At 48.7% G+C, this 25,329-nt stretch overlaps 7 protein-coding genes across 9 annotated transcripts; 6 read left to right on the forward strand and 1 right to left on the reverse strand.

Annotated features, from left to right (window-relative positions):
• Positions 1-646: 646 nt before the first annotated feature.
• FOIG_06986 (transcriptional coactivator HFI1/ADA1) lies at positions 647-3,269 on the reverse strand. 3 transcript variants are annotated; one of them, XM_031206284.1, is made up of 4 exons: positions 2,755-3,269; positions 2,413-2,699; positions 2,262-2,364; positions 647-2,207 (listed from the first exon to the last, which is right to left on the reverse strand). In XM_031206284.1, exons 1-4 carry the CDS (start codon positions 2,984-2,986, stop codon positions 1,483-1,485), a joined length of 1,347 nt encoding a protein of 448 aa, XP_031063403.1. In that variant the 5' UTR covers positions 2,987-3,269; the 3' UTR covers positions 647-1,482. The 3 variants fall into 3 exon arrangements, with proteins under 3 accessions (XP_031063403.1, XP_031063404.1, XP_031063402.1); XM_031206285.1 differs by having other exon boundaries at positions 747-2,207; positions 2,413-3,222; XM_031206283.1 differs by having other exon boundaries at positions 776-2,207; positions 2,262-2,699; positions 2,755-3,222.
• A 106-nt stretch (positions 3,270-3,375) lies between these two features.
• Positions 3,376-6,803, forward strand: FOIG_06987 (uncharacterized protein). Its single transcript, XM_031206286.1, has 2 exons — positions 3,376-3,689; positions 3,751-6,803. The coding sequence occupies exons 1-2, from the start codon at positions 3,553-3,555 to the stop codon at positions 6,251-6,253; spliced, it is 2,640 nt and encodes an 879-aa protein (XP_031063405.1). The 5' UTR covers positions 3,376-3,552; the 3' UTR covers positions 6,254-6,803.
• Positions 6,804-10,599: 3,796 nt separating this feature from the next.
• FOIG_06988 (uncharacterized protein) lies at positions 10,600-10,830 on the forward strand (the record flags this gene model as incomplete). Its single annotated transcript, XM_031206287.1, has 1 exon — positions 10,600-10,830. The coding sequence occupies one exon, from the start codon at positions 10,600-10,602 to the stop codon at positions 10,828-10,830; it is 231 nt and encodes a 76-aa protein (XP_031063406.1).
• Positions 10,831-12,107: 1,277 nt separating this feature from the next.
• On the forward strand, positions 12,108-14,060 carry FOIG_06989 (uncharacterized protein). Its single transcript, XM_031206288.1, has one exon. The coding sequence runs from the start codon at positions 12,337-12,339 to the stop codon at positions 13,774-13,776; it is 1,440 nt and encodes a 479-aa protein (XP_031063407.1). The 5' UTR covers positions 12,108-12,336; the 3' UTR covers positions 13,777-14,060.
• Positions 14,061-14,694: 634 nt separating this feature from the next.
• On the forward strand, positions 14,695-15,605 carry FOIG_06990 (uncharacterized protein; the record flags this gene model as incomplete). The annotated part of the gene is made up of 2 exons (XM_031206289.1): positions 14,695-15,138; positions 15,525-15,605. The coding sequence occupies 2 exons, from the start codon at positions 14,695-14,697 to the stop codon at positions 15,603-15,605; spliced, it is 525 nt and encodes a 174-aa protein (XP_031063408.1).
• A 75-nt stretch (positions 15,606-15,680) lies between these two features.
• FOIG_06991 (uncharacterized protein) lies at positions 15,681-16,634 on the forward strand (the record flags this gene model as incomplete). The annotated part of the gene is made up of 1 exon (XM_031206290.1): positions 15,681-16,634. The coding sequence occupies one exon, from the start codon at positions 15,681-15,683 to the stop codon at positions 16,632-16,634; it is 954 nt and encodes a 317-aa protein (XP_031063409.1).
• Positions 16,635-21,110: 4,476 nt separating this feature from the next.
• Positions 21,111-25,165, forward strand: FOIG_06992 (uncharacterized protein). Its single transcript, XM_031206291.1, has 2 exons — positions 21,111-22,174; positions 22,222-25,165. The coding sequence occupies exons 1-2, from the start codon at positions 21,723-21,725 to the stop codon at positions 24,065-24,067; spliced, it is 2,298 nt and encodes a 765-aa protein (XP_031063410.1). The 5' UTR covers positions 21,111-21,722; the 3' UTR covers positions 24,068-25,165.
• The last annotated feature ends 164 nt before the right edge of the window (positions 25,166-25,329 follow it).

The raw sequence follows: 25,329 nt of genomic DNA on the forward strand, positions 1-25,329 counted from the left end.
AAGCACATAGCACAAATCCAGAATAGTTTTCTCCAATACTAATAGAACCTGATGATTTGTGTTAGCATTTGTCAGTGCTCGCCCCTTATGATGGGTTTTAAGACTCGATGGCTGCCCCAGGTTGTATCTGTTTTTTTCTTTCTTCACAAGCTCAGACGCTGGTATCCTGGCTTGGTGTTAGTTAGCAAGGCTTCTGAGCTGACGCCTTTATTTCCCCAAAGCAGAATCACCCAAAACAACACAGGGGCTTAGGAACTCGGAGGCCCGCCGCGTTCATCTCTTTCCATCTACGGGCGACTCTGGCATGCAATGAAGATGCTGGTTCTTCGCTAGTACTTAGCCACCTAACAATCCCGACATTTCTTGTTCCCACCCACGGTGGGCAATAGAGAATTGCATGGCAGGGATGCATGCTAAGAAGTTTCGTTTGGTTTGAACGCTACAGTTCTTTGCTTGGTCCTATGCAAACATCATTCAAGGCCAATATATTGATCAAAGCGTCAATTTGGCTCTGGCAGTTCGTTAAGGTGCATTTCCCGACAAAGTTCTCTCATTCCGATGAACTCAGTAGCAAGGATTCCAACTAACATGCTACGACATTTATCTTTTTTATCACTATTGTTCATTCCCAGCAAGGTTCTATTCGCTTAGATTAATAAGGTAATGACTTCTTCATAGACCAACTGACAACAATCTCTTAACTCTCATTTAAAGGGCATTCAATGACTTCATTCGATTTCAACCCCTTTTGGGCCAACTATAAGAAGGCCTCCAACTACTAACCTAACACGACAAAACGAGTGGCCCTCAAGCCATCATTGATAGGTACTTAGCGGTTTCTTCTTTACTCTCATCGAGCTACTCGGGTATCGTTCCTGTAATGATAAAAGTACAAAAATCCCACCGCCTCCCCTACGTCCCCATTACTCCAGTCCGCGGCAAGTTTTCGTTGCCTCTTGATAGCATGCTGTATAGGGGTGACTTTCAACCCTACAGAGCGATAGAAATACATACAATATGAACACCATGAAAACGAGTCTTCCACGACCGCAACCCAAATGAAGAAGCAAAAATGAGATCAGCCAAAACCCCCTGCGCCAAAGATAAAGCCGTCCGATTATATGCATTCGTCTGGACCCTGATTCCGAGCTGTTGTACTGAATCACGACTCTCTTCGTCAAACGCCGGCTCCTTGCACGCCTTGTTTGCCTTACCCGTACTTTCTTATTAGCATATTCCTTTCCCCCTTGGTTGTAACGCCACTCTGCGCTTTTCGCAGCCAAACGATGACGCTTCGCTTATATATATATATATATATGCGAAATCGGCTCGATGAGTTGGGCCCTTTTGCTTCTGGTATCGACGCTGTCCACCCTGTTGCATGCAGATGAGCTGGACTCAGCATGGATGTAACGTCTGGCATTGTCCACCTTCCACCTCCACGTTAGTCAAGTCGAGATTTTGAGCTTCGTCGGACACGTCTCAGGACCCTGCCGCAAGGCACGAGTCCAATATGCCATCCAGCATATCGGCATCCTGACTTTCCGCACCTTCCCACCATGCTTCCGTGTCTATATCCATGGCATCAGGGTAACCATTCGCAAGCTCAAAAACATGTCCTCCGTTTGCCTCTGAATCATGTTTCTCGTCTGTATAGGCTTCAGGTGGTTGATCACACACCCAGGTATAGTCGTCCCAATTCTCCAGCTCCCCTTCCCGGTATCCGTATATAACCTGTGTCATCAACACAGGGAACTGTGCCATGCCTGTGTCCGCCATCTCTAAGGACAGACGAAGATCGGACATCCCCAAAGGGCCTCTTTCGCTCGCAGCCCTGGATTCAATCGGCAAAAGCCCGCTCTTGTCTCTGGAGATTTCGCCTCGTATCGCAGCTTCTTCTTCGTATTCCAGCTGTCGCTTGTACTTGTGCGTTTGAATCCATGTTGTCCCGACGCCAAACCCAGCACTACCTGATTCGCCAGGTCCATTACTCCTCGTGCGGCTGAAGACCTGCGTAAGGACCTCCTTGATAAAAGTTTCCACAGCCACCGACAGAAACTGGGGGGCATCCACTGTGTGCCCATTGACCAGTCCTGCCTCGTAGCAAGAGGGTAGCATTCGGCCAGAGATCATATTGATATCAGGGAATTCGCCAGATTCGACCGCCAAAGGTTGAGCATAACGTTTTCGAATTTCTAAGTCGAAATCTTGCACTTTGTTAGAGCTTTGCCAAAGTAAAAGCGTTTCGATAGAATACATACTCATGTTGTTTATGCCTCCTACTGTCGGGGTGGCATCTGTTACTGTAGAAAGTTTGCGACGTGTGTCTGCAAAGATGTTGGATATGCTCTCATGAGGATCCCACTTGTTACTGGTCAGCAGTTGGATAGGAGGCGGCATGGAGACACTGACATCGTTCTGGACCAAATCTTTGATGCGCCTGCGGTCTCGGGTTGGCAATTGCATTACATCTCCCTTCAACCTCCGCTCCGTAGCATCCCCGGATACTGGCTTGGTCCCTGTCGTCGCCGCAGGCTTATCGTTGGCGCTGACCCAGGGTGCCAGCCCTTGATCGGGCATCTCTCGAGTAACATTTCCGTATATGGCAGCAATGAGATTATTGTGTAGGTGTTCCTTGTCCCCTGGGCCTGCGAGGATAGGGTCTATTCGTTCAGAATATTCGGTCTGATTTAAGCGTCCTAAAGATATGTGAGCAATCGCGCACGTGTATTTGATAGATGTCGTAGCATCTACCTATCAAGAACTCGGTCGTTGATTCTTTATATATTGCCCATTTCTCGTTGCCAATGGCAGCCTTGAGCGCAGTATACAGTGGTTCGAGATCAATTCGGGCGGGAATGATCTGACTAGACTTTGCTATCTTTGGCGCACCAGAGATAGTCCCAGCAAGTGTCTTGTTGGATAAAATAGGCGTCGAGAGGCTGACGGATGGACGGCTCAAAGCCGCGGGGTCGATGTCTGGCATCTTGATAGGAGTTGAATAAGCGACAGCGTCGCGTGCGACAAAATAGCGCGGCGCGGCGCGATAAAAAGACACATGAGTTGGATGAAACGAACGGGTGCTTTGATGCGATCACTATGGTGACATTAAGCTGATGAAAAAGGCATGTTGCGTCGTGTAAGTTGATGGGCGACTCGTTCTGCTGTTGACGTGAGGTTAAAGGTGAATGGATGGTTTCGAGTGTAGTTGGTTTTTTGCCGCGAGCACACCCAGCCAGGGATATATCAGTGCACTGTTAAGGTCTTTTGTACTTGAATCGTCGCCTAATAGTCGAGGGAGACCAGGTCCCCGCTACATTCAACCTCTAAAAGGCACTAAGCAACTCGCCCTGCATCACTACCAACTTTGTCTGTCGCGCCTGTCGCGTCTGAGCTTCATGATCCCAATCACGCTGATATTGGACAAGTTACCCAGAACTTTCGCCTGCGCATAAACTTCTTGATTGAATTACCTCCTGAACAAAGATTCTCTGCAATTATATTGATCACCAGCCCTATACCTACACTTGAGTGGCCCGCGACGATGCCGTCATGGCTCCCGATCGCATCACCAACGCTATTGACAGCCTGATAACCCACATCGTACCCAGTGATCCCAATGATCCTGAAGATGTTGCGCAAGAACGTCACGATACTTGCTTCGAAATTGTCAAATCTATAATAGACAGGTATGTACATTTTCTAAAATGTATCCGAGCAATATGCCAAAACTCACCATTCACGGTCTAGCCCAGTTTCCCCCGCCATTTCTTCTGATGTCAACCACGCCTCCGACCTTATAAAACGAAAGCTCATTCAGAGCAATCCCACCCAAGCTCTGCGCTTCTCGAATTTATATACCCGATTGCTTTCACTTCCTGTGCTAGAACACAAATGGGCAATACTCTACCTACTTTATCAGCTCGCTGATTCCCCAGACCCTAGCGAACCGCTCCCACTGAGCCCGGTGAAGCCTTCGGCGCCCAACTACCGAGACGCCATCAGTCGAGATGCTATCAAACGGCAAGGTCGGGAACGTACCAGTAGGGCCTCTCGATTTGAAGAGGAGCAATTCAAGGAGGCGTTTCAATCAGAGGGACTCAAGAAAGTTCCACAAAAAGAGAGCAAGCAATCCAGCAAGGAGGGGGATCCACGTCTTGAGCCAGCAAAAAGAGATGTTTCACTGAAATCAACCTTGCTGGCAAATAATTATTCGGAAATAGAGCCTCCGGAGTCGGTTATCCTTAGAGATCTTCCCTTTACTCTCCAGGGACTATCATCAACCAATCTACCTTTCGCAAAATCAGATCTTATCAAATTACCGGCGACACTTCCTTTACCAATCATTTCCCTACTTCACACTCTGGCTGAGCCCTCGCTGCTTTATCGCGGCCTCGACGGATTTTGCAAGACTCCTGCAAAAGGGCTTCTAGGTCAAAGCCTCAGAGCTGCTATCCACGGTGAGCTTAAGTCATATTTAAGTTTGATAGCAACTCTTGAGACTCAGATACGAAGAGCACTTGCCTCTCTTGACGAGGAGGCTCCAAGAGAAGGTATTGGGAGAACAGGTGTCACACTCAAAAGATGTGTAGTATGGACACGCGAAGCAACGATGGGCCTCAGGTTAATGAGCCTCATTGCTGAGGAATCTGAGAAGAACAGAGGGGGCCAGCTTGTCTCCCTGATTCATAGTTTCTCTTCTTCCCATGGAGATCCTGTGGTGGCCGCATTCGCAGAGAGACTATTAAGAAGTTTCACACGGCCATTTTACGACATTTTAAGGCACTGGATTTATGACGGTGAACTGTCCGATCCTTTCCAGGAATTTTTCGTTAGAGAGCAGGCTCCTGACAAAGACCAAGCGAAGGCAAAGGGCGCAGGCAATGTCTGGGAGGACAAGTTCGAGATCGCTGCAGACATGATCCCCAGCATCATTACTCAGGACTTTGCCCAGAAGGTCTTTCTAATCGGGAAGTCACTAAACTTCATCCGACATAGCTGCGGTGATGCCATGTGGGTTGAGGATTACTCTAAAGCTGCTTCCAAAGAGTTAAGGTATGGCGACACAGCTACCTTGGAAGCTTGGATCGATGAAGCTTACAAGACCACCATGAAGCGTCTTATCGACTTGATGGCCAATAAGTTTCACTTATTTAAACATCTTCAGGCGCTCAAGAACTACATCCTCCTAGGGCAGGGAGATTTTATTGCACTCCTGATGGAATCTCTGGCTGCCAACCTTGACCGTCCAGCTGGGGCACAGTACAGACATACTTTAACGGCGCAATTGGAACACGCTATCCGAGGATCAAATGCCCAGTATGACTCTCCCGAGGTTCTACGGCGCCTGGATGCCCGCATGCTGCAACTATCTCATGGTGATATCGGATGGGATTGCTTTACCCTTGAATATAAGATCGATGCACCTGTCGATGTTGTAGTGACAGAGTGGGGGAATAGACAATACCTGAAAGTCTTCAATTTTCTCTGGCGTATCAAGCGAGTAGAATTTGCAGTACTGTCAACCTGGCGGAAGTGCATGACAGGTGCTCGTGGAGTTCTTCAGAACTCCGACCCTGCCGTCTCTCAAACGTGGAAGTCAACACGTGGCGTTCTGGCCGAGATGATTCACTTTGTGGGCCAGCTCCAATACTACATCTTATTTGAGGTCATCGAATCCTCGTGGGGCGAACTTCAAAAACGGATCCAGAAGGAGGACTGCACGTTGGACGACCTGATCAAGGCGCATACACGGTACCTCAACGACATCACGCACAAAGGTCTTCTCGGGGCAAAACGACGTACGCACAGCTCTGATGAAGATGACCGCACGACATATATGATGCAGCTCGGTGAAATCTTGCGGTTCATGCTCAGCTACAGAGACTCTGTTGACGGACTTTACAGCTGGAGCGTATCAGACTTTACGCAACGTCAGGAGGCCGATGTAAGAAGTACCACACGACACAACGATGATCACGATGGCCGTGACACGCCGATGACAGGTTCTGGTGGCGTGGCCTCCGAGTTCCCCGTTCTACAAGAGCGTCTTCGACACTTGGGTGCATCGTTCCGAACTCGTGTGCAGATCCTCCTTGGTGATCTTGCATATCAACCAGATGTGGATATGCGATTTCTTGGTGTTGCCATGAACTTCAACGACGTTTATCAGCCGACACGACGGAAGACTAAGGCAGCTCCTGGAACTGCGACGACGGCGCGAAGTGCTTCTACAAACAGAGGCGAAAAGTGAAGGGGGCCCTTTTTGTCTGGGCATGGATCATGGAAGTTGCAATAGTTGCCATGCATGATGATATGGAAAGAATTATATTTGTAGGTAGAAAAAGGGTTCAAAAGCGCATGATTCTTTCATGCACCTGTGGGACGACTCTTGTTCCCATGTTCTTACTTCTCCTGTGAAACATGATCCGGCCGTGATGACACTGGCATTACTGCTCCTTACGTGGTCCATCATGTCTTCCTCTACTTTGTTACTTAGAGAAAGGACGCAAAGCCCAAATCACTATAGTCGATATTGAGCTAGACTTTATCTGTCCATTTCTGTCAAGTGTGATTGGAAAAGATTCTGGGCCCTGTACCTCATCACTGCTGAACTGATAAAGCATGGGTTGTCTTGTGTGGGACCACTAAATGGTAGTGAATCCGTGATATCGCTTTGCCAAATCTGCTATCAACAACTACATATTGACATACAACCCCCCATTCCCATTACAGCACTATACTGCATGTCTGTTTCAGACCATCTCAATCATTTCATAAGCTAGTCGGATGCTTGTCCTGTCTTACAGTTACTGAATCATAAGCAGACCTTACTTAGCTATCTACCTTTTATCTAAGGCTGTTCTAGACATGGCTTGTAAGCACATAACCATAAGCAGACCTAGCAAATATGATAGGATATTGCATACAACAATTCGAAGGAAAAAAGGTCTTAACAACATCGGCAGAGCCCTCAGGGTTACTGATCCCATGAGACAGCAGAATGCCAGATGAAACGCCTTTGATGGGTGACCAGAACGCTTCACCCTTATGAGTCCAGGATCTATCACGATTTGGGAGCGTTGGTTAATGAGTAACGAGCATGCTCTCATTCCTTGTGCTCAAGTTGAAGTCCGCACATCTTTATCGTTCGTCTCATCGTATACCATGACTTCAACAGCTGCCTAATAGCAAGGCGTCAGTTCCTTGCAAGTCACGTTAGAGGAACAAGCCCATGGGTCCTCCTCACCATAAATTTCATTCATCATACCTAGTACGAACCACCGTCTTGACGTATCGATATCTATGTTTCCCTCCCCTGGTTGATCTCGCCCTGATCAGAAGGTAAATAGACATCAGCCGGAAACCCAGGTACATGGATACGGCGTCAACCATCACATCTAGGAAATCTCGTAAGATCCCGGTTACAGTACAGTGGTGTACTACCGCTTCTAACTTACTCCCCCTAACCCCAGCCCCCCACCACGGACATATCTTCCGGTGCCCCACCAACCTTTGCAGCCCAGTCTCTGCCAAGTACAGGTGTCAGTAAACATAACTGCTACCTGCTCAGAAAAGACACGACAGGATAGGCATGGGGTGAGTTATAGGTAAGGTAAGTATTACAATTCACCAATTCTCACGGCGAGGCCAGTTCTCGGGGGCGCCGGAGCGCTAATGGTTCCCTGTTGGGGCCATGCTATGTCGCGTCCCTTTGGCGCTGACATATGGCCATAACGGAGTCGACTCTACCTCACTCAGTAGCAGTGGGGAAATCAGATATACATGAAATAAAAGCTGAAAGCAAGTGGTGCGGGTAGAATAATGTACCAATAAGTTGGAAGTATCGTCATACATATGTTTCTCTCCAGTCGCTTATACACACAAAACGGACTTTCACTCGTCTGGAGCCTAGGTATGGTTCAATACACATAGGGGACGACTATGTCCATTACCCAGGGCCTTGAACCTCTTGCTCTTGAGGTATTATGGTATGTTTGGTGATCCGCTGAGCCTTCCATGGTTATCTCGGGTAAAGTCTATAGCTTTCCTAAGCTAGACCAGCTTTTCGGAATCATAGGCCGGAGCAACAGACACCTCCTATCGCCTCGTATCCCTCAACAGATTCTCCCACGGGTAAGCTGCCTGACGTTTGTGTTCAGCGCATATGCATATGTATGCGGCTTTCAGCCATCTACTTACACTGGATTCGGTAAATAACTTCCAGTTGGCTGATTAATCAAAACAGTCGTGATTCCACTGACCCCTTTTGACTCAAAGTGTGGTTATCTCCCTGGTTTGGCAGGTTAATTACCGCGTTGTTTGTTGCATAGACATTCCTCAGTGCCCGTTATGTAATGAGACATCCATTGCTATGTCAGAGACACTCAAGTGCTGTGACGGCAGGCTACTCAGGTTGTGGCACGTATCGTTACGCCTAGGCAACACCAGTCCATTGAGCATATTCGACGTGGCAGGGTGTGTCTCGATACACCGCCAGGGATATGATTAAATGGATCAGTGTTGAGTTCTTATCAACGCGGCTTGACTGGGCATATTCCGGACCATTGACTTGAATATCCACCGGTTTGCGCTTACCGATTGCCCTTCAAGGCATCATTTCAAAAAGTGTCATTTTGATTGTGGTCCATCCATGGCACGGAGACCAAGATTGGTTTGCTGTCAATGCTGGATACTAAGAATCACAAATAACTGCCAGGGACAAAACCGCACGGTGCTAGCAATAAATTCTCGCTTACCCCTTTGCTTTGGGCGAGTGGCCGGCCTTCTAGAAGATATCGAATTGCCTAGGAAGCCGGGGCTGCCTGTCTGTTCGGGAGCAGGCCTATGGCCCCCACAATCGATTCAGAATTGCACCAGAAAGAAAATTGCTTGGCATGCATCTCCCTCACTGACGTTTCGCTGTCTGTGGTCCAGAAAGCTGGTGCTGGCGATGGCTTGTTCGTAATTAGTCGTAGGATCATGAACGTATCTGATACTTGTCTTCTCCTTCTGTGCAGGTTCTGAGATACAGACCGAGGCCTCGTTCATCAGCTGATGATGACGACCTTTGATGTTCTTTGCACGTCGGCCTTCCGTCTTGTCGTTCCCCTTTTAGGCGTATTTGATGTTTTCTTTCTGTGCTAGGCGGCAGCATCACAGAACTGGGATACCTTTGTTCGGGGCGATCCTGGTAACAACACACTTGTTCAGTGGTTGAAGTCCTTCCAATGATATCGGCATGATGTAGGGCAGTCACGGGCGAGGCAGTTATTGGCTGTAAACCAGCAAAATCAGAGTCACATCTCCAATGCCTTTCCTTCTTTCTTTCTTTTAAGTGGACTCAAATGGGTTGCTAGTCAGTGTTTGTATCTATACCTTCCCCCTTCGATAATGTGGCTCTTGAGGAAGGGGAGAGACCGTGCATGTTTTGCATAATCTCGCCGTGGTGCTTGTCATATCAAGACAGTTTCAACGATACACACCAAGATTTCTGATGGGCGGAAGTGGTCTCCTCCCTACGAACATATATAGATAGGTGCATAGTAACTTTGTCCGTCATTAGCAAACGCCAAAACAATGCAAGACTTCATCGAAAGGGCCACGGGAGTTTCTGGGGGTATCCAGGTCAGGGATGTTATACATGGTGTGTGTCCTCTTCTCCGTGTTGCCGCGCATGGATACCTGGTCAGGTAGAAACATGTACCTGCTTCCTTAGCACCAAAGCCAAGACATGGCACCCGCCCTGTTGGCTGTTCCCCAGGTTTTGTCGCTTTTGCCCTTGTTAGGTTGTTGGCTTGTTATGTCGTCGTCTCATAGGCCGGCTCGCCCTGTCAATGCCGTTCGCTGGTAATGTATTGACGGCGTCGGTATCGTGCAATGACAGTGGCGCCCTTGTCTGCCCCGGCTTTGGTTGGGACCTGGGTTGGTTTTCATTCAAATCAGGCTCAGGCTGGGTTGTGAGATGAGGTACCCGGGCTGCGTCGATAATACGGTACCTCACTTATCTCATCCCATCCCTATCGTTTTTCTCCTTCCCTAGCAATAACCCTCCCCTTTATAAACTGGCCGTCCACCCTCTTCCCCGGATCGTTCTTTTCCTATATCTTCCCTACCTTAACCTTACCTACCTATCTGAAAAAGCTTATACTGATCTTTCATTCCTTCGTCTTTGACCGTGGCCGCTTTGTATACGCGCAAGATCTTTCAGTTGTTTTCACTTGGACCTTGAAAGCCCTGGCCTCACATAACAACAGCAACCATTGCCCGATATCCCGGCTGCTGAGATACCCCTTCCGTGGCGACCTCAAAACCTCAGGTCGGCGCAGAAAACTTGAAAAGGGAAGAAGAAACCTTGCTATCAGTGTACGCTCGAGCCTAAGGATACGATATTCGGACCTAACGTGTATCACAAAGTCACACTGGGGCTAGCTCCATCACATATCCACAGTTTACGCAAGCCGCTTTGTTTCTATTCTGGTGTGTACTGTATCTCTTGACTTATAAGTCAGCTTCACCCACGTCAATGGATATTCTCCTAACAGCGCATTCACCCAGAAACCCGACTCTGTTTCTTGTCTTCTGAAGCGAAAAAGAAAGATGCCTGGTCAACGCTCCTCTTCAATCCAGGCTGCGCCTCGCAACATGAGAGTCGTCACTTCGCAAGACCTCCTCTACACCAGTATCACTGCTACTCTTTCCACCAAAACGAACCGCCCCTCAACTCCAGTCCATCATATCCAAGAGGATGACTATACCGTACCTGCTCCTCCCCCACCCAGTCCTGTTAGCTTTAGGCCCGAACATTGGACCACGTCTGGCCGCCGCTGAGCTGCAAGTCTTCTAGCTGGGGAACTTAAATGGCTCTGGCGAAGCCTCGCTACCCATGTACCCCGTACATAGAAATGGGTCAGGAGACCAATTTTTTTGGCCCTCGGAGAATGTTTTATTGCTTGCTATTTGTTCTGCCGGCGTTATCGCGATATCATACTAGTGCGCTCCGGAGTCTTGGTGCAAATCGAATGATTGGAGTACGAAGTGTTGTTTTTTATGCAAACCATCATGAAGGCTGTGGATTTCGGATAACGGCGCATTGATTTGATCCAAGGAGCAAGCAAAAAGCTTTATAGCTAGGTGCCGTTCTTCATGTCTCTTTTAGACGGTCAATCATGTATAGCTCTCACTTGGTTCTTCTGAGAGATATTGTTAATGAGGTTAGAGAACTAACGATCACTGCTGCTCTTGTACTATATAAACACAATATTTCGCGAGCTAGAAATGCAATCATGTGTACCCAAGCGATATCATGATATCCAATACTGGCGTGCTGAGAAACAAATAACCCTGGTTGACCTGCTGGACCACCATATTATACAAATACGGTTGAGCTGCCCTCCGGAGTACCCCAAATACTCTAGACATATAGGTACGTGTGCTTGTCCATCAGGCCACTACATCAAAATGTACTTGACCTAGTCTTGTAAAGCAACAATTTTACTGGTAATACCCGAGCCAGTGTCGGGGGAGCACGGCTAGGGTTACAAAGACGTTCAGTTTGCCCTTGTATTAGGAGTACAGACAGACTTTAACACTTATACCGACTTTCGAGCCATATAGACATACGGAGGAGGCTTTAGGGGAACATCTCATTCGGAAGCTTAGGTAGTGCCTACAACAGACAATGCCTAACTTACCTAGTACTATAAGTCGGTAGGTACCTTCCTTACCTACCGTACCTACCTAGAGCCTATAGAAATGACAACACGGCCGTAGAAATACAGATCAGTTGTGCCTGCTGATTCGTATCGACACCTCGGGAGCAGGGCAGAATTTGACCAAGTTTAGGAACGGGAGCCGAGATGCGAACCTGCATACAACAGTACCAGCCTAGTACCTGCCTACCTTAGGTTAGTACACTTAGTAGGTCAATATTACATACTGGACCTCTACAAGTAGGCATCTGTCTTTATGGCCTGGCTGCTCACGAGGATTTAGAAAGGTCCGTGCACCACTTAACTTTATTCGCGAGTTTGTGGGACAGCTTTACGCGTGTGAGACGCGATGAGCACGCCAGAACGCGTCTAGGTCTTCACGTTCCCCTTGACGACGGAGCACATTCCATCTTTTTGTGGATATGGCTTCCACTTTCCAAGACATCACCTTTACTTTCCCAATCCTCGCAATTCTCTTCACTGCAACTTCCGTGATTGGGTCTTCTTACTTAATGACCACGACATCTTTTCTTGCAAAGATCGTTCTTGATATTTCGATTTTCTCATCTGCTCCTTCACTTAAAATCGCTTCCTCACATATTTCAACTCTCACAGAAACTTGAGGATGCCTCGACCGGCCAGGCGCAGCCAAGCTGCACCTTCTGCTAGCCATTCCATCACCAACTTTACCCGTGTCTCGAAAACTTGTACCCCAAACGATAATGCCAAGAAAATCGTCGGCCAAACTTCATCTTCGGTAACCACTAGGAAACGAAAAGCGGCCACAGACCGAGAAGATGTCCATCCGAGAACCAAGGCTCGGACTGCCTCGTTCGCACCCAGTAGTGACGATGAACTTGCCACACCCATAAAGCCCGGATCAAGAAACCAGGAACTGGTTGCAAACCTGGTCGAGAAGAATATACCATTTGCAAAAGGCAAACGAACTGCAAAGACAACCCCTTCAAGGGCAAGAACTGCCCACAAGCCTATAGGGACCACGCCTCTTTCTGAGAGCAAGAGGCAAGGAAAGACAGTGCAAACCAAACTCGACAATGTATTCAAAACGCTGCGCAAACACACGGTCGACAAGGATGCACTTCCTCTCCATCTTGCTGAGCTCGTTGACATACACCGGTCGTTTGTCAAGACAATTATGATCCAGTTTGCTCATAACGGCAACAATTCACCTATCGACATACGCACACTTGCGCCACACATTTCTCAGTCGTGGGGTAAACGCCAGGTCACCATCGAGGATATCCGACGATGCATCGCTATACAAACTTCAACAAAAACCAACACTCATTCACCATTCATGATTGCCGACTATGGCCGGGGAAAGATTTGTGTTGAGCGCTCTTCTATCGACATGGCACCAATCCATGAAGAGCGTTTGCTGAAGCAATTCGAGATCAATTTGAGAGCATTGGGCACCGAACGCTCCGCCGATGAAATGGACATTGACCTTCCGTTGGATAACCTCTCGCTGAACGAGCTTCCCCAAGTGGATATAAAGAACATGGACAACAGAACAACAGCGAATCCAATTCTGAACAAAGGACAGCGTGCGCTGTCAGAGCTTAAGAGTGGCATTGTGACGAAGCAGCACGAGAAGGCAGCAAAACAAAACGCGGCATCCAACAGCCCCCTCCTCAACCCAGATGGCACAAAGATGAGCCTTCTTGATCGGTTACGATTAAAACAATTAGCTAAAGCCAACGAGCCACTTCCCCCTTCTGGGCCCGAGCTACAGCGACGTGCGGCTCTTAACCGCGTGGGCGATGTTGCAGCAACCATTTCAATGCTGAGCCTATCCAACCCAATGTCCCTACCACGACAGGCTTTTACGATGGCAGTTATACTCGAGAAGCTCAAAGACTCTCTCCGGGTTCCGGTATCCAAGGAGGAGGGCGCAGCTTGCGTACGTTTGATTGCCAGCGAGGTTGCCCCGGAGTGGCTTCGAGTCGTTACAATCGGAGGCAGAGAAAACGTGGTTGTGCAGCGTAGCAGCCAACCCGTCGACAGAGTACTACAGAATCGTGTACAGAAGTTGTTGGCCTAGGAAGAATGGCGGAGGAGCTATGGGACGCATGTTTAGATATGAGAATACCCTGGGGAGGCATGGCTTTTCGTTGAGACTACTGGACAAGCATATACACAAGCATTGGGAGGAGTTGGCGTTCTAGCATCTGATTGTATGACAGAACTTGTATTACAACTTGGTGTTTGCTTGTAGGTGCTGTAATAGGAAACAAGATTAAACAGAGATTTGACCCACTAAACCTCATTGACCAGATTTTTGTATCTACCTATGTTTGATTTGTTTAGGCAATCTTGTCATACCGGAATGCCTGAACGGTACCTCCGAACAAAAAGTGGATTCACAATGACCGTGTCGGAAGCACCATTCCGACCCGGCAGACCGCACCCGAAGACAAGCGCCGATGTCCGGGTTGCTCCCAAAACAACCCAAAATTCAGTGTAACAAATTGCGCCGGAATGCACTCCGAATTCTTGAAAAGTCACTCACAAATGTCTCCAGTCCTGGGGACTTGAAGGGACGCGTTTCGTCCGCTTGGTCATGGATGTCGTTAACCGGTAATGGAGCTGATCGGGAATAGATGCGATGTGGATATTACAGACACACCAGGGACTATGTATGCATCGATGATGATTGATCACTCGAGGTTCGGCTGTGATGAAGAAGTGGAGAGGGGATGATCCCATGTTTGGTACTGCTTTTGCTAGGATGTGATAATCGAGGGCTCTTAGGGATGAAGTCTGCATGTTCCTTGTGTGGAGCTCCCATGTGCCAATATGCCTTGTAGCTGCTGATCTTTTCGTCCCGTTTGCTTTGTTACTCTGAATTCCTATACTTCTAGGAAATATTTCGTTGTTGTATCATTTTTGGTTGAAGCGGGAATGTAAATCCACATTCTTTCCGGAAACCCAAATCAACATTTAGAGCCCACCGATTACCATGCCGAAGACATTAGATGATTCACAGGATGAAATATCATCATCTGCCATGAGCGAGGAAGAATCTTCTCCACAGACTGCAGTCCGAGTCCCAAACCAAGAGGCTATCAACCGCACAACATCACACATATCTGGCCACGATGCTTTCGAACCGGCTGCCACTATCACTGCGTCAGATGGCAATGTGCCTTACCGGGAGGCAGGTGATGAGATCTTTGACAAAGTTTCCTCAAGACGCAAAGTTGCTATCGTGACCGTCCTGTCGTTTGGGGCGTTCCTATCACCAATATCGAGCACTTCAGTGTTAGCAGCGACACCAGAGGTTGCGAAGACTTTCAACAGCACGGGAAGCATTATAAACCTGAGTAATGCAGCGTATATGATTGTTATGGCGTTATCACCTTTATTCTGGGGACCCATGAGCCAGGTTTATGGAAGGCGGAGCGTAAGTGCTTGTGGTGTGCTTCAGTCGGTGCTCTGGCTGGAACCAGGAGGTCAATTCGTTCCCCAAGTTTTGACGCTGTGCCCGTAACAGCAGGAAGAAACACTGACATCCCCATAGGCAGCCTTGTCCTCTTCAACTATTTTCTTCTTACTCAGCCTAGCCACTGCATTGGCCCCTGACCTCACCTCGTTTATTGTCTTTCGGGCGGCTTCAGCGTTTGGGGGAACAGCTTTCATTCTCATCGGCCCAGCATGCATTGGGTAAGTTGCCAGGTTTTCCATTCTTCTACTTATAAACTGTCTCATGTCCTTGAAAGGACCCCAGGCCAAAGGTAGGACAGTGAACCATCTTATTGGTGACCGGAACGTTAACCTAGACTTGCTCAGTATTCATACTCTGAGCAATCAACTTTTGGAGCCTGGCTATTTACTCAAACGGCCAGCTCGATCTTCCCGGAGCTTCAATAGCAGCGAGTGCTCTGAGAATCATTGATACTGATAAGAAATAGTGACATCTACCGTCCAATAGAGCGCGGTGCAGCAATGGGGTGGTTTCTGACCGGCACACTTGTTGGTCCTGCATTTGGACCATTTTTGGGTGGTATTATTGTAACATATTCGTCCTGGAGGAGTATCTTTTGGCTTCAGACAGGACTGGCTGCTACCGGGGTACTCGGCGTGTACTTTGTTGTATGCGAAACAGCCCATCACCTCAAGATCAACGATCTGAAAAGCCTCTCGGGCAAGAAAAGGACACTGAAGGTTCTCGGCATGATCAGTCCGATGCGAGTCTTGCGACTATTTCGATTCTTCAATATTGCACTGGTGGCTTGTGGTAGTGCATCCTTAACATGGAACATGTACAGCCTCCTAACACCGGTCCGTTATGTTTTGAATCCCCGCTTCAAGCTCGACTCGCCGTTGCTGTCGGGTCTGTTTTACCTGGCACCCGGCTTCGGTTACCTGGTAGGGACTTTCGGAGGGGGGCACTGGGCGGACATGATGGCCAAGCGATGGATTAAGAAGCGTGGAGGTGTCCGTATACCGGAAGATCGACTTCGATCTACCCTGCCTTTCATGGGCGCAATTATGCCGGGAAGCATGCTGGTATATGGCTGGACTGTCGACAGGGAGGTTGGGGGTATTCCGGTGCCTGTTATTGCCATGTTCGTACAGGGCGTGGCGCAATTGTTTTGCTTTCCCTCGTACAACACTTATTGTCTCGATGTCATGCCTGGTCATGGGGCAGAGGTGGCTGCAACCAACTTTTTCGCAAGATATCTGGTTGGATGCATCGCTTCAGCTGTGGTTCTGCCAGCAGTCGAAGCAGTCGGCATCGGATGGTTTTCGACCATCTCAGCAGCGTACTTGATAGGCTCAGCTCTGGCGACCATGGCTGCAATTCGATGGGGGAAGGGCTGGCGAGAGAGAACTCAAGCAAGGCTAGAGGGTCCTAAGGAAGATGAGAACGAGGCCAAAGCCGATCATGATATGTGATACAGATCGATACAAAAGCGCTCAAATATTGAGACCAAGCTTTGCGTCTGACAGGAGTGGTCCAGAACAGCAGAGCCGAAACATAGGCCGTGAGACCTGATTCTTGCAAAGGAATGGGACGAGATAGGGACAACTTGCGGAGACATCATTAGTCAGAAATAGGCGCAAGCTGTACCGAGGACAACGAGACTAATCCGCCAACATTTAGAATAGAACTGAGAATCTAATAAGGGCATAGAAGTGAAGTGGTGAGGTTATTTGGCATTCCCGCGAGCCCTTATTTTCCTACAAACTAGTGCTGTCACTTCAGAGGGACTAGTAGAAAATAAAAGATGATAAACACGTTGCACTCACCAATCATCAATTCCATGTCATAGATACAATATATTATGATGTGATATATCATGGGAGAAATGCCAAAGATTGTCGTTCACCCCAGCCTTGGTCAGATGGGAACCGAAGAACCTGGGAGCTAATAATAAGCCAGCCAGCCTTACAATATTTTCCCCGTTGCCACTGTTACACTACAGGGCCTTACTACTAACTATTACCCATTTGCTGACAGATGTAACCAACCGATAACTGTATCAACGCAAGCCATGTTTGTTTTGTGGCATCCTCAAATTGGGAAGGGTGCAGTGAATGGAAATGTGCATACGGAGTGTAGCAGAAAGATAACGCAACTTTAACATTAGGCCTAGTGTTAGGCTTACTTACATAGGCTTATGTGCTTGTTGTTTTCTTTGAATTCAAGGTTACACAGGACTACCTTGGCCTCAACGTCTTGGCCTGTTAGCCTGTGCGATACGATATGATACAATAGGGTCGGGGGGACGATACATGAACACCTTGCAAAATGTAAGAATCCCTTCTCTGTTCATGTCGAGTTCCTGCGTGCAACGCAACGCAGGATGATGAGCTACACTAGTATTGGTCTCTGTTGGGTGAGATTTTGAGGGATTCCGGCCCGCAAGTCAATCTCAACCCCAGTTGAGTTAAGTGGTTGAGATGAGAAATTCCTAGCTCAAGACGCCAAAATAAGATGATAGCGATGCAGGGCTGGTCAATTGCCGCGTGGTGACTGGTCAACACCAGCCTTTCCAACCTGGCCTTACCGCGAGACCCGCCCCATTTGAAATGACCTTGCACAGCTTTGGAGATTGGATTCTCTGCAACGACTGCCTCTAGTATCAATTGGGATTGGGGACTTTAGGAAATGACCAGGTAACGATAAACTTGCTGACTGCCAAGGAATATGTTGATCAGAAAATGGCGGATCCTCTTTTGAGGCAAGTCAAACACTCGCTTAAGAATACGAAGGCATCGGATCTCAAATATCAAGCATATTCAACTCTACACACTAATAGAGAAACACAGTGGATACGATAATGCGTTATACTTTTGCAACGACATCGGCAAACCCTCAAGTAGACTCGGGAAACCCCCACACCATAGTCAGTGGTACAATCCCCAGTCAGCAAGCCCTGTGGCAGCATAATCGCCAGCAAGACGTTACACGGACGAAACACGAGAACGGGGATATTATGTGAAGGGTCTCCGTCGTGGAGCATATACCACGTAGCGTAGTGCATCTCCAACAATAGAACATGCTGAGTCACGGGTGTTTCCGATGGTTCTGTTCATATCCACGGTATGCTGTACACACAATGATGACAGACAAAAGAATACATCGCAGTGAACGATGAGCTAATTAACAAGTCAGCGATTTGCAACGTCTTGTAAGCAGAAACCTGACTAGGCAAGGCGATGCATGCATCTGCAGAACTGGTTCGCTCGCCCCTTGCACGCACTAAAACGCCCAGTTTGTGACTTCGTGTCAGCAAGTGAGCAGCCCTTGGCAATCTCCTGCTGCCCATCTGAGATAACATGTGCGGTTTATTATTGTCAACTTTCCTCGCCAGCCCCCTGTCGCTTAACTTCATTTAGAGGTGCCACCTGTGGCGTTGGCGACTTCTCGCGATGCAACCATGGCTAAAAGCTTGGCCAGGAAAACAGTTCAAACTTCAACGGTCATGGGTCCTCGCCTCTGCTGAATCGCAGCGCAGATTAGTTGAGAATGAGTGAACTCGCCGTTGCTCTACTTTAGGTAGGATCAACTAGATATGCGGTTTATTAGACTGCGACAGACTGAATGGCTAATCGTGAGATTCTGTAAAATCAAATCGGTACGCTGGCTGACCCTAAAAAAGACCGATAGTGGGGGCCAGGTTGCTATTCTCAGATTGTTGTTGACGTTAACATTGTCTTGGATCGGATCGGCATACAAGGCTTCGCAACCAACGTTACAGAAAAGCAGTGTGCATCAATCTCCAACAGTTCTACTTGATACAATTCTCCGTTATGAATGCCCACAGTCATAAACCATTTGACATCCGTGGAAAAGAAATAATTGGAGTAGACCCCAAGGACGCGTGGCGGGAGGACCCTCGCCCACCGTGTGTGCCTGTCCTTCGACTGGACGGAAGGGGGCGTGGCTGGGAGAGAGAATCGGGGTTTGCGTAGCTAAGATTCACCGACTCATGTCTTGAGTCTGATTGTTCAGTAAAAGATTCTAACCCGACATCGATTTATATCGCAAGAAAGGGATTGTTTCAACGGCTTGTTGTCGATTCAGAGCTAATTTACTACCGTAGAATTGGAGTGACGACTTTTCGGAAAGGGTCGAAATGAGATGCCAACAAGCATAAAAGAGGAGGGTCGCTATCGGCACTCATTTGCCAGTGAGACATGCCTTGAGCCCATTGACTTCCAGGCTGGTCGCTAGCTGGAGATCTCAGCATACACACTGCTAACATCGCGACGCGATAGGGACAGTTCCGAGTTCCATGCTTGATGCCTCTTCCACCATACAAAGAAAGAGCCGCACTGGCGATGGGTTTGTCGTGATTGACAGGCGGCTGAGTCCATGGTCTCGAATCAGACGCCGATCAGGAGTTGCAGGACGCGCAACCACCGCCAGAGGCAAGCATGGCAGTGTTTGAGCTCAGAAGATTCATGATTGACAAAGTGCGCCATAATCAGCCACGAGAGCCTCTCCCTTCTCTAACAATAGGGGCGGACTGGCCCTCGCTCGGAGACCCACGGGTCCATGTTCCATGGGGCCCCTGGTGCGCGTTCTAATCTTTCTGATTGGGATGGAAGCGACAGAACGTTGCTGGGATATGGCGCAATGACAGGGGATGCAAGGCTTGGGTCAAGGACTCAAGGCTTAGCTGGAAGCGATTGCCATTGATTGTCCTTGACAATGCTCGTCCTGTAGAGAATACGGAACGGCTAGTGAGGCTTCAGTCCGTCTCCAGGATAGCGGTAGCGATGGCGGCAGTAGAACCGGTGATGACATTGTCATGTCCACAACAGTAACGGCCCTGTTGATTGTTTACAACGTGGAGCTGCAACGGATTGATTGAGCGATTGATTCCCAAAGCCATCGATAGTACTGTATGTCAGATCAGCGGAGACTTGCCAAAATCCAAATTGCTCAGCCAATTGAGTCTCAGATATGCCCCAAAGGCGTTTGATTTCGATCGTTGGTTGGATATTTGAAGGATATAGTGTTTCTCATTGGATATCTGGCTCCACCCCCGGCAACACCGTCTGATAGAGCGTCAAGGGAAAAGGCCCTGTCAAGGTGTTGATTTGGCAAAATCTACTTTTCGGTGCTGAAAGCGAGCTGAAGAAGGTGCCTGTGAACCACTTATTGCCGTTTCTGGAGCTTTTGGTATCCAGTCTCTAAAGCTTGAATGGTGCCCTGTTCCAGTCCAAATTCTTCGATGTTCTCCAAATGCCTGACGTTGACCCAAGTTCCGTGGGCCCCTTGTCAGTAGCGAGACTTGGCTTTTTTGGAAGTACAAGCTTCCCTGCAGGCTTGGTCTCGAAACTGAAGATGAAGACACCTTACATGTACTGTCCGCCATTCACTGTGCAGCGTACCGTTTGCACATCCCGAAAATTCCTAGGGTCTCTGCCAATGGCCTCCTTAGCTCAACACAGCCATTGAGAAACACCTATTTGTGATCCGTCGAGCGCTGCTTTGGATGGGCACTCTTTACATCAGCTCTAAACATCCTGTGTGCAGTCGTGCGTCCCGGGCTCCCCGGGACATAGGTGAAGTTCTTGAGTACCTAGGCGACAGCCACCACCAGATGCAGGTCTAAGTTAGTGAGGCCTTCAGTCAAGAAGATGGGTGCAAATAACACAGTACAAAATATATCTACAGTATGTAAGAGATAGAAAGTGAATGTCACCTACAGAAGACTGTCCCTGCTCCCTAAATGAGGTTCCATAGGTAGCCATGCCCCATCCACTGTCCATCCTTCCCGGTCCCTTTAGCGGAGCCCCGTACCTAGCGGGCCCCATCCGTAGGTACATCCGAGCTGTACTGTGCAGTACCTACCTACCTTAGGTAGAGACCTGCCCTGAGTGCTTTCCTCCCTCGTCCCCCTATCGCCCTTTGCAAGGTCCTGGACAGCAACCCCTTGTCCCGTGTCCATAATCCCCTGCTCTCGCCTCTCCTCTCCTGGCCTGGCTTCGCTTTTTTTTTTCTCCCTCCTATCTCTTCTTGGTCAACTTCTTTTCTCTTATTCCCCCCTCCTTTCTTTTCCCCCTCGTCAACGCCTTCGCTCATCGCTCGGCCTGTTCGTCACTCTCCTCGACGCCCTCTTCTTCTAATCGCAAATTCGACGAGCACCGATCCCGTGTTGCTTCAAACGTTTGCGTCGCGTCGTGCGATTGTGCTGTTCAGCCTCACCTCCTTGATCTCACTGCCGTCGTCTCATGACGAGGTAGCCTTTTCGTCTGCTCATCCTCCGCCCTTTATCGGATAACATCTTTCGTCGACTTACCTTCCAGGATATCTCGACGACTGCCAGTCGTTACTTTCACCTGCAACCTGTTGAAATAAACCCTTCGATGTCGGCCGGCTCCACTACGACTTTCGCTCCGCATACAAGTTAATTTTCGCCATCACCTGTCTCAACCAGTAAATCCTACCATCACACGCACCCGCCGTACAAACTCTAGCGAACCGACAACCCCTCGGCCTAAGCGTGCCAGACTCTTAAGCCTAGTATGCAGCGGCGCCATTCAGTCACCATGGCCGCCCGCAACAACAATAATTCGCGAGGCCCATCGGGCAGGAAGATCGATCCTCTTCTCCCCTATTCCATCATTTCAGAAAAAACGAAGAAACCCAGACTTCGTATGCGATCACTTCTGGGACCCTGCCATGCCCGAAGGGTGTTGACCTGGCTTTTTGGCGTGGCTGTGCTCATCACCCTGATTTTTGTAAAATCCCGAAGTTCTGGCTACAGTGTTGGAAAGATGAGCGGCACCAAGACTCAGCAACCCATTGCGACCGCTACCGTCTTGAACACACACGGCGAAACTGTTGTAATGCTCACCGGTGATATGGATGGTGATGGAAAGCTCGAAACTGTTCCTGAAGGCGAATATGTTACTGCTGATGAAAAGAAAGAAGTTGCTGCGCAACTTGAGAAGATGCCTTGGTTGAGATTTCCTCAGTACGTTGAACATTTTAACTTCTTGCTTTTACTAATTATCTATTCAGCCTCGACGGGTACTTCCACGGTCTTCGTACTATTGTCAGCAAAGCCAACCTTGTCCCCGAATATCCCAATATCACTGATAAGGCTCCGATGCCCTCTCCCACTATGAGCGACCATGTGCCTAAGCCTCAGAAGTACATTCCTTATGACCATGGCAGTGATGTCAAGACCTGCTATCTCGATTCCAAGAAGTCGGTACCTGCTCCTGATCTGTATGCTTACAATGGCGTTCCTCAGCACATGCCGGATCCCGCTATCGGTTCGTACAAGCTCCTCGGACTCAGAGACGATATCTGTTTCGATCGTTTCAGTCGGTATGGACCTTACGGCCTGGGTTATAGCAGAGCCCAGGGCGGTCTAGATACTGGCTTGGACACTGAGGCTTCTGGTAACGAGCATGTTTGGGCAGAGACTGGGAAAATCAATTACATCGATGTCAACTGGGCAGATGCACAGGAAGATTGCTACAAAGCCAATAAGCATCGATTCAAGCAGGTCAACCCTGACACTCAGGAACTCTCGGAGACAAGCGACAAGAAGGGACGCATTGCTGTCGTCGTTCGAACATACACCGGCTTCAAGTGGACTGAACTAGCTGTGCTGAACTTCCGGGCGCTTATCAGTGAGCTTTCCCTGCGATCCGGTGGTGAATACCAGGTTCACTTCCTGATGCAGGTGCGAAACATTGATGAGCCCATCTGGTCTGATAAGTGGACTGTACAGCGCATCATCAATGACAACGTCCCTGCTGAGTTCCGAGGCCTAGTATCGCTCTGGAGTGAGCCTCAAATGAGACTCATGTACCCCGGACGATTTGGCGAGACGATCGAGAACCCTAGTGGTGCCGATATTCACGGCATCTACCGTAGCGCCCACTTCCCTCTCCAAGTTTTCGCTATGCAACACCCCGAGTATGAACACTACTGGAACTGGGAGATGGATATGCGATATCTGGGCAGCTACTACGAATTCTTTGACCGCCTAGGCAAGTGGGCCAAGGAGCAACCTCGAACTCTTCTCTGGGAACGCAGCGCTCGCTACTACATTCCTCCCTACCATGGCACTTGGGAGAACTTTTCTCAAACTGTGCAGCATGACACTCTGGCCTCAGGTCGCGCTCCCATCTTCGGCCCGCTATCGTTCGAGGGCAAGGAACAGCTACGACACGATGAGTGGGGTCAATCGATGATGCCCCCTTCATGCAGCTCTGATGCTCCCGATCGATCCAAGTGTGGTGTTGGTGAAGAGGCTGATATTATCACTCTCAATCCACTGTTCGATACCGAACAATCTGGCTGGGTCTTCTCGGATGATGCTACAGGTTACAAGGCTCCTCCTCCGCGACGATGCGCCATCATTACTGCGTCACGTCTCAGCCGTCGTCTGCTGATGTCCATGCATGAAGAGGTTTGGCGATACCACCACACCATGTTCTCCGAGATGTTCCCTCCAACCGTTGCGCTGCATCATGGTATGAAGGGAGTATACGCCCCACACCCAATCTTCCTTGACCGAGCCTGGTACCCTTTCAGTGAAATTGATGCAGCCTTCAACGCTGGTCGTGATCATTCGACATCTGGTCCTGGCAGTCCTTTTGACCAACTCAACGAGCATAATCACAAGGGCACCAGTTGGTACTTTAACAGCGAGTTCGCTGGTCTGATGTGGCGCCGATGGTTGGGCTATGCCCAGCTAGATGGCCGTGGCAAGCATGGAGGTCGTGCCAATGAGGGACGGGAGCGAGGTGGCAAGACAGAAGAGATGAACGAGAACAGCAGCGGCCGGTTATGTCTGCGTGGTATGCTGGTGCATCCCATCAAGTTTGAGCATCCTTCAGAGAAACCTTGAGCCTAGGACACGAAACCAAGTCCCTCTTCAACCTTGTCGCCGTCATGAGCAAGGCGACGCTACATGTCCTCCCTCTACCAGCGCACACGACAGACATCACCACGCACATATGCATTTGCAGGAGCATCTGTACAAATATACCCACGACTACTGAATGGCAAGACATCCGATTCCTAGTACCACCATGACGATGAGGGAGATGACGCGATTTCTATGCATCCATTTTATCCAGTTCCTTCCTTCGTCCGGCTTGCATTCCGTTTACGGACCCAGCGAACTTGTCCTAGAATTACCTAGACACTTTATTATTTGAACCTTATCATACCTTACTTATTTCTTCACTTCCAAGGTTTGGGTATTCTCTCGGCCAAGGGTTTCCAGAACGTCGTCCTAATTCGTCCCCTCTCGTCTCGGCTGGGAATCATTCGAGGTTGTCTGCATATTTCAAACCCAAAATTCACTGTTTTCAACTTGTCTGTTAATTCTCTGTTCTTTTTATTTATTTTACTTTTGTCACTCAATCAGTGTGGCATGTCGTTTCTGGGTATGAGGCATCCAGGACCAAACGCGGAAGGGTTCTCCGCGCATGCTACGGGGCGTTCTGGACCGGGGAATTTTGGGAAGACAAATGTGAACATGGTGCGACTTGTATAGATTCGATCTAGTATTAGAGGTGGCAGTTTGGTGTGAAATTCTAACTGGGTTTGAAACCAACCTTTTGGTTTGATTGTTGATATTCGTAATATAGGCCAAACGCTGCTCAACAGGCAACATCCGAAGTAAACTTGGTCCAGTGTGGCTGGCAGTCGGTTCAGCGATAGAGCCACAGGTCTTCCCCATGGTTAAAGGCTTTTGGAAACGAACTTTGGTACCTCATTGGCGGGTGCCTCAAGTCAGCTTCGGGCTAATGTAAGATGAATAAACTCGCTACAAATGCAGGGAAAAGGTTCGAGATCAGGGGCCAAACTTTACACATGAACTGTTTCGATACCACAGGGAAGACTGATGTGTGACAACCCACACTATCCATTGGATTCTTTGGATAGCTTTGTTAGTAGGGGTAAGCAACAATCATCGATCCGTTTCTCCGTAGTCCGGTTGTTTTCGACAGAACAATATTAGTAGTATATCTTTCTTCCGAGTGGGTGGGCTATAGTCAGTATTCAGCCAGGTGAGTTTATGAATCATCATGTCACTAATAAAGCTATACTTGCCTAGTAAGTATTCGTAGCGAAAGGGAGGCCTCTCTTGTCCTAGTTCAT

The sequence above is a fragment of the Fusarium odoratissimum genome (genome assembly GCF_000260195.1).
Source record: "Fusarium odoratissimum NRRL 54006 unplaced genomic scaffold supercont1.10, whole genome shotgun sequence".
NCBI lineage: Eukaryota > Fungi > Ascomycota > Sordariomycetes > Hypocreales > Nectriaceae > Fusarium > Fusarium odoratissimum.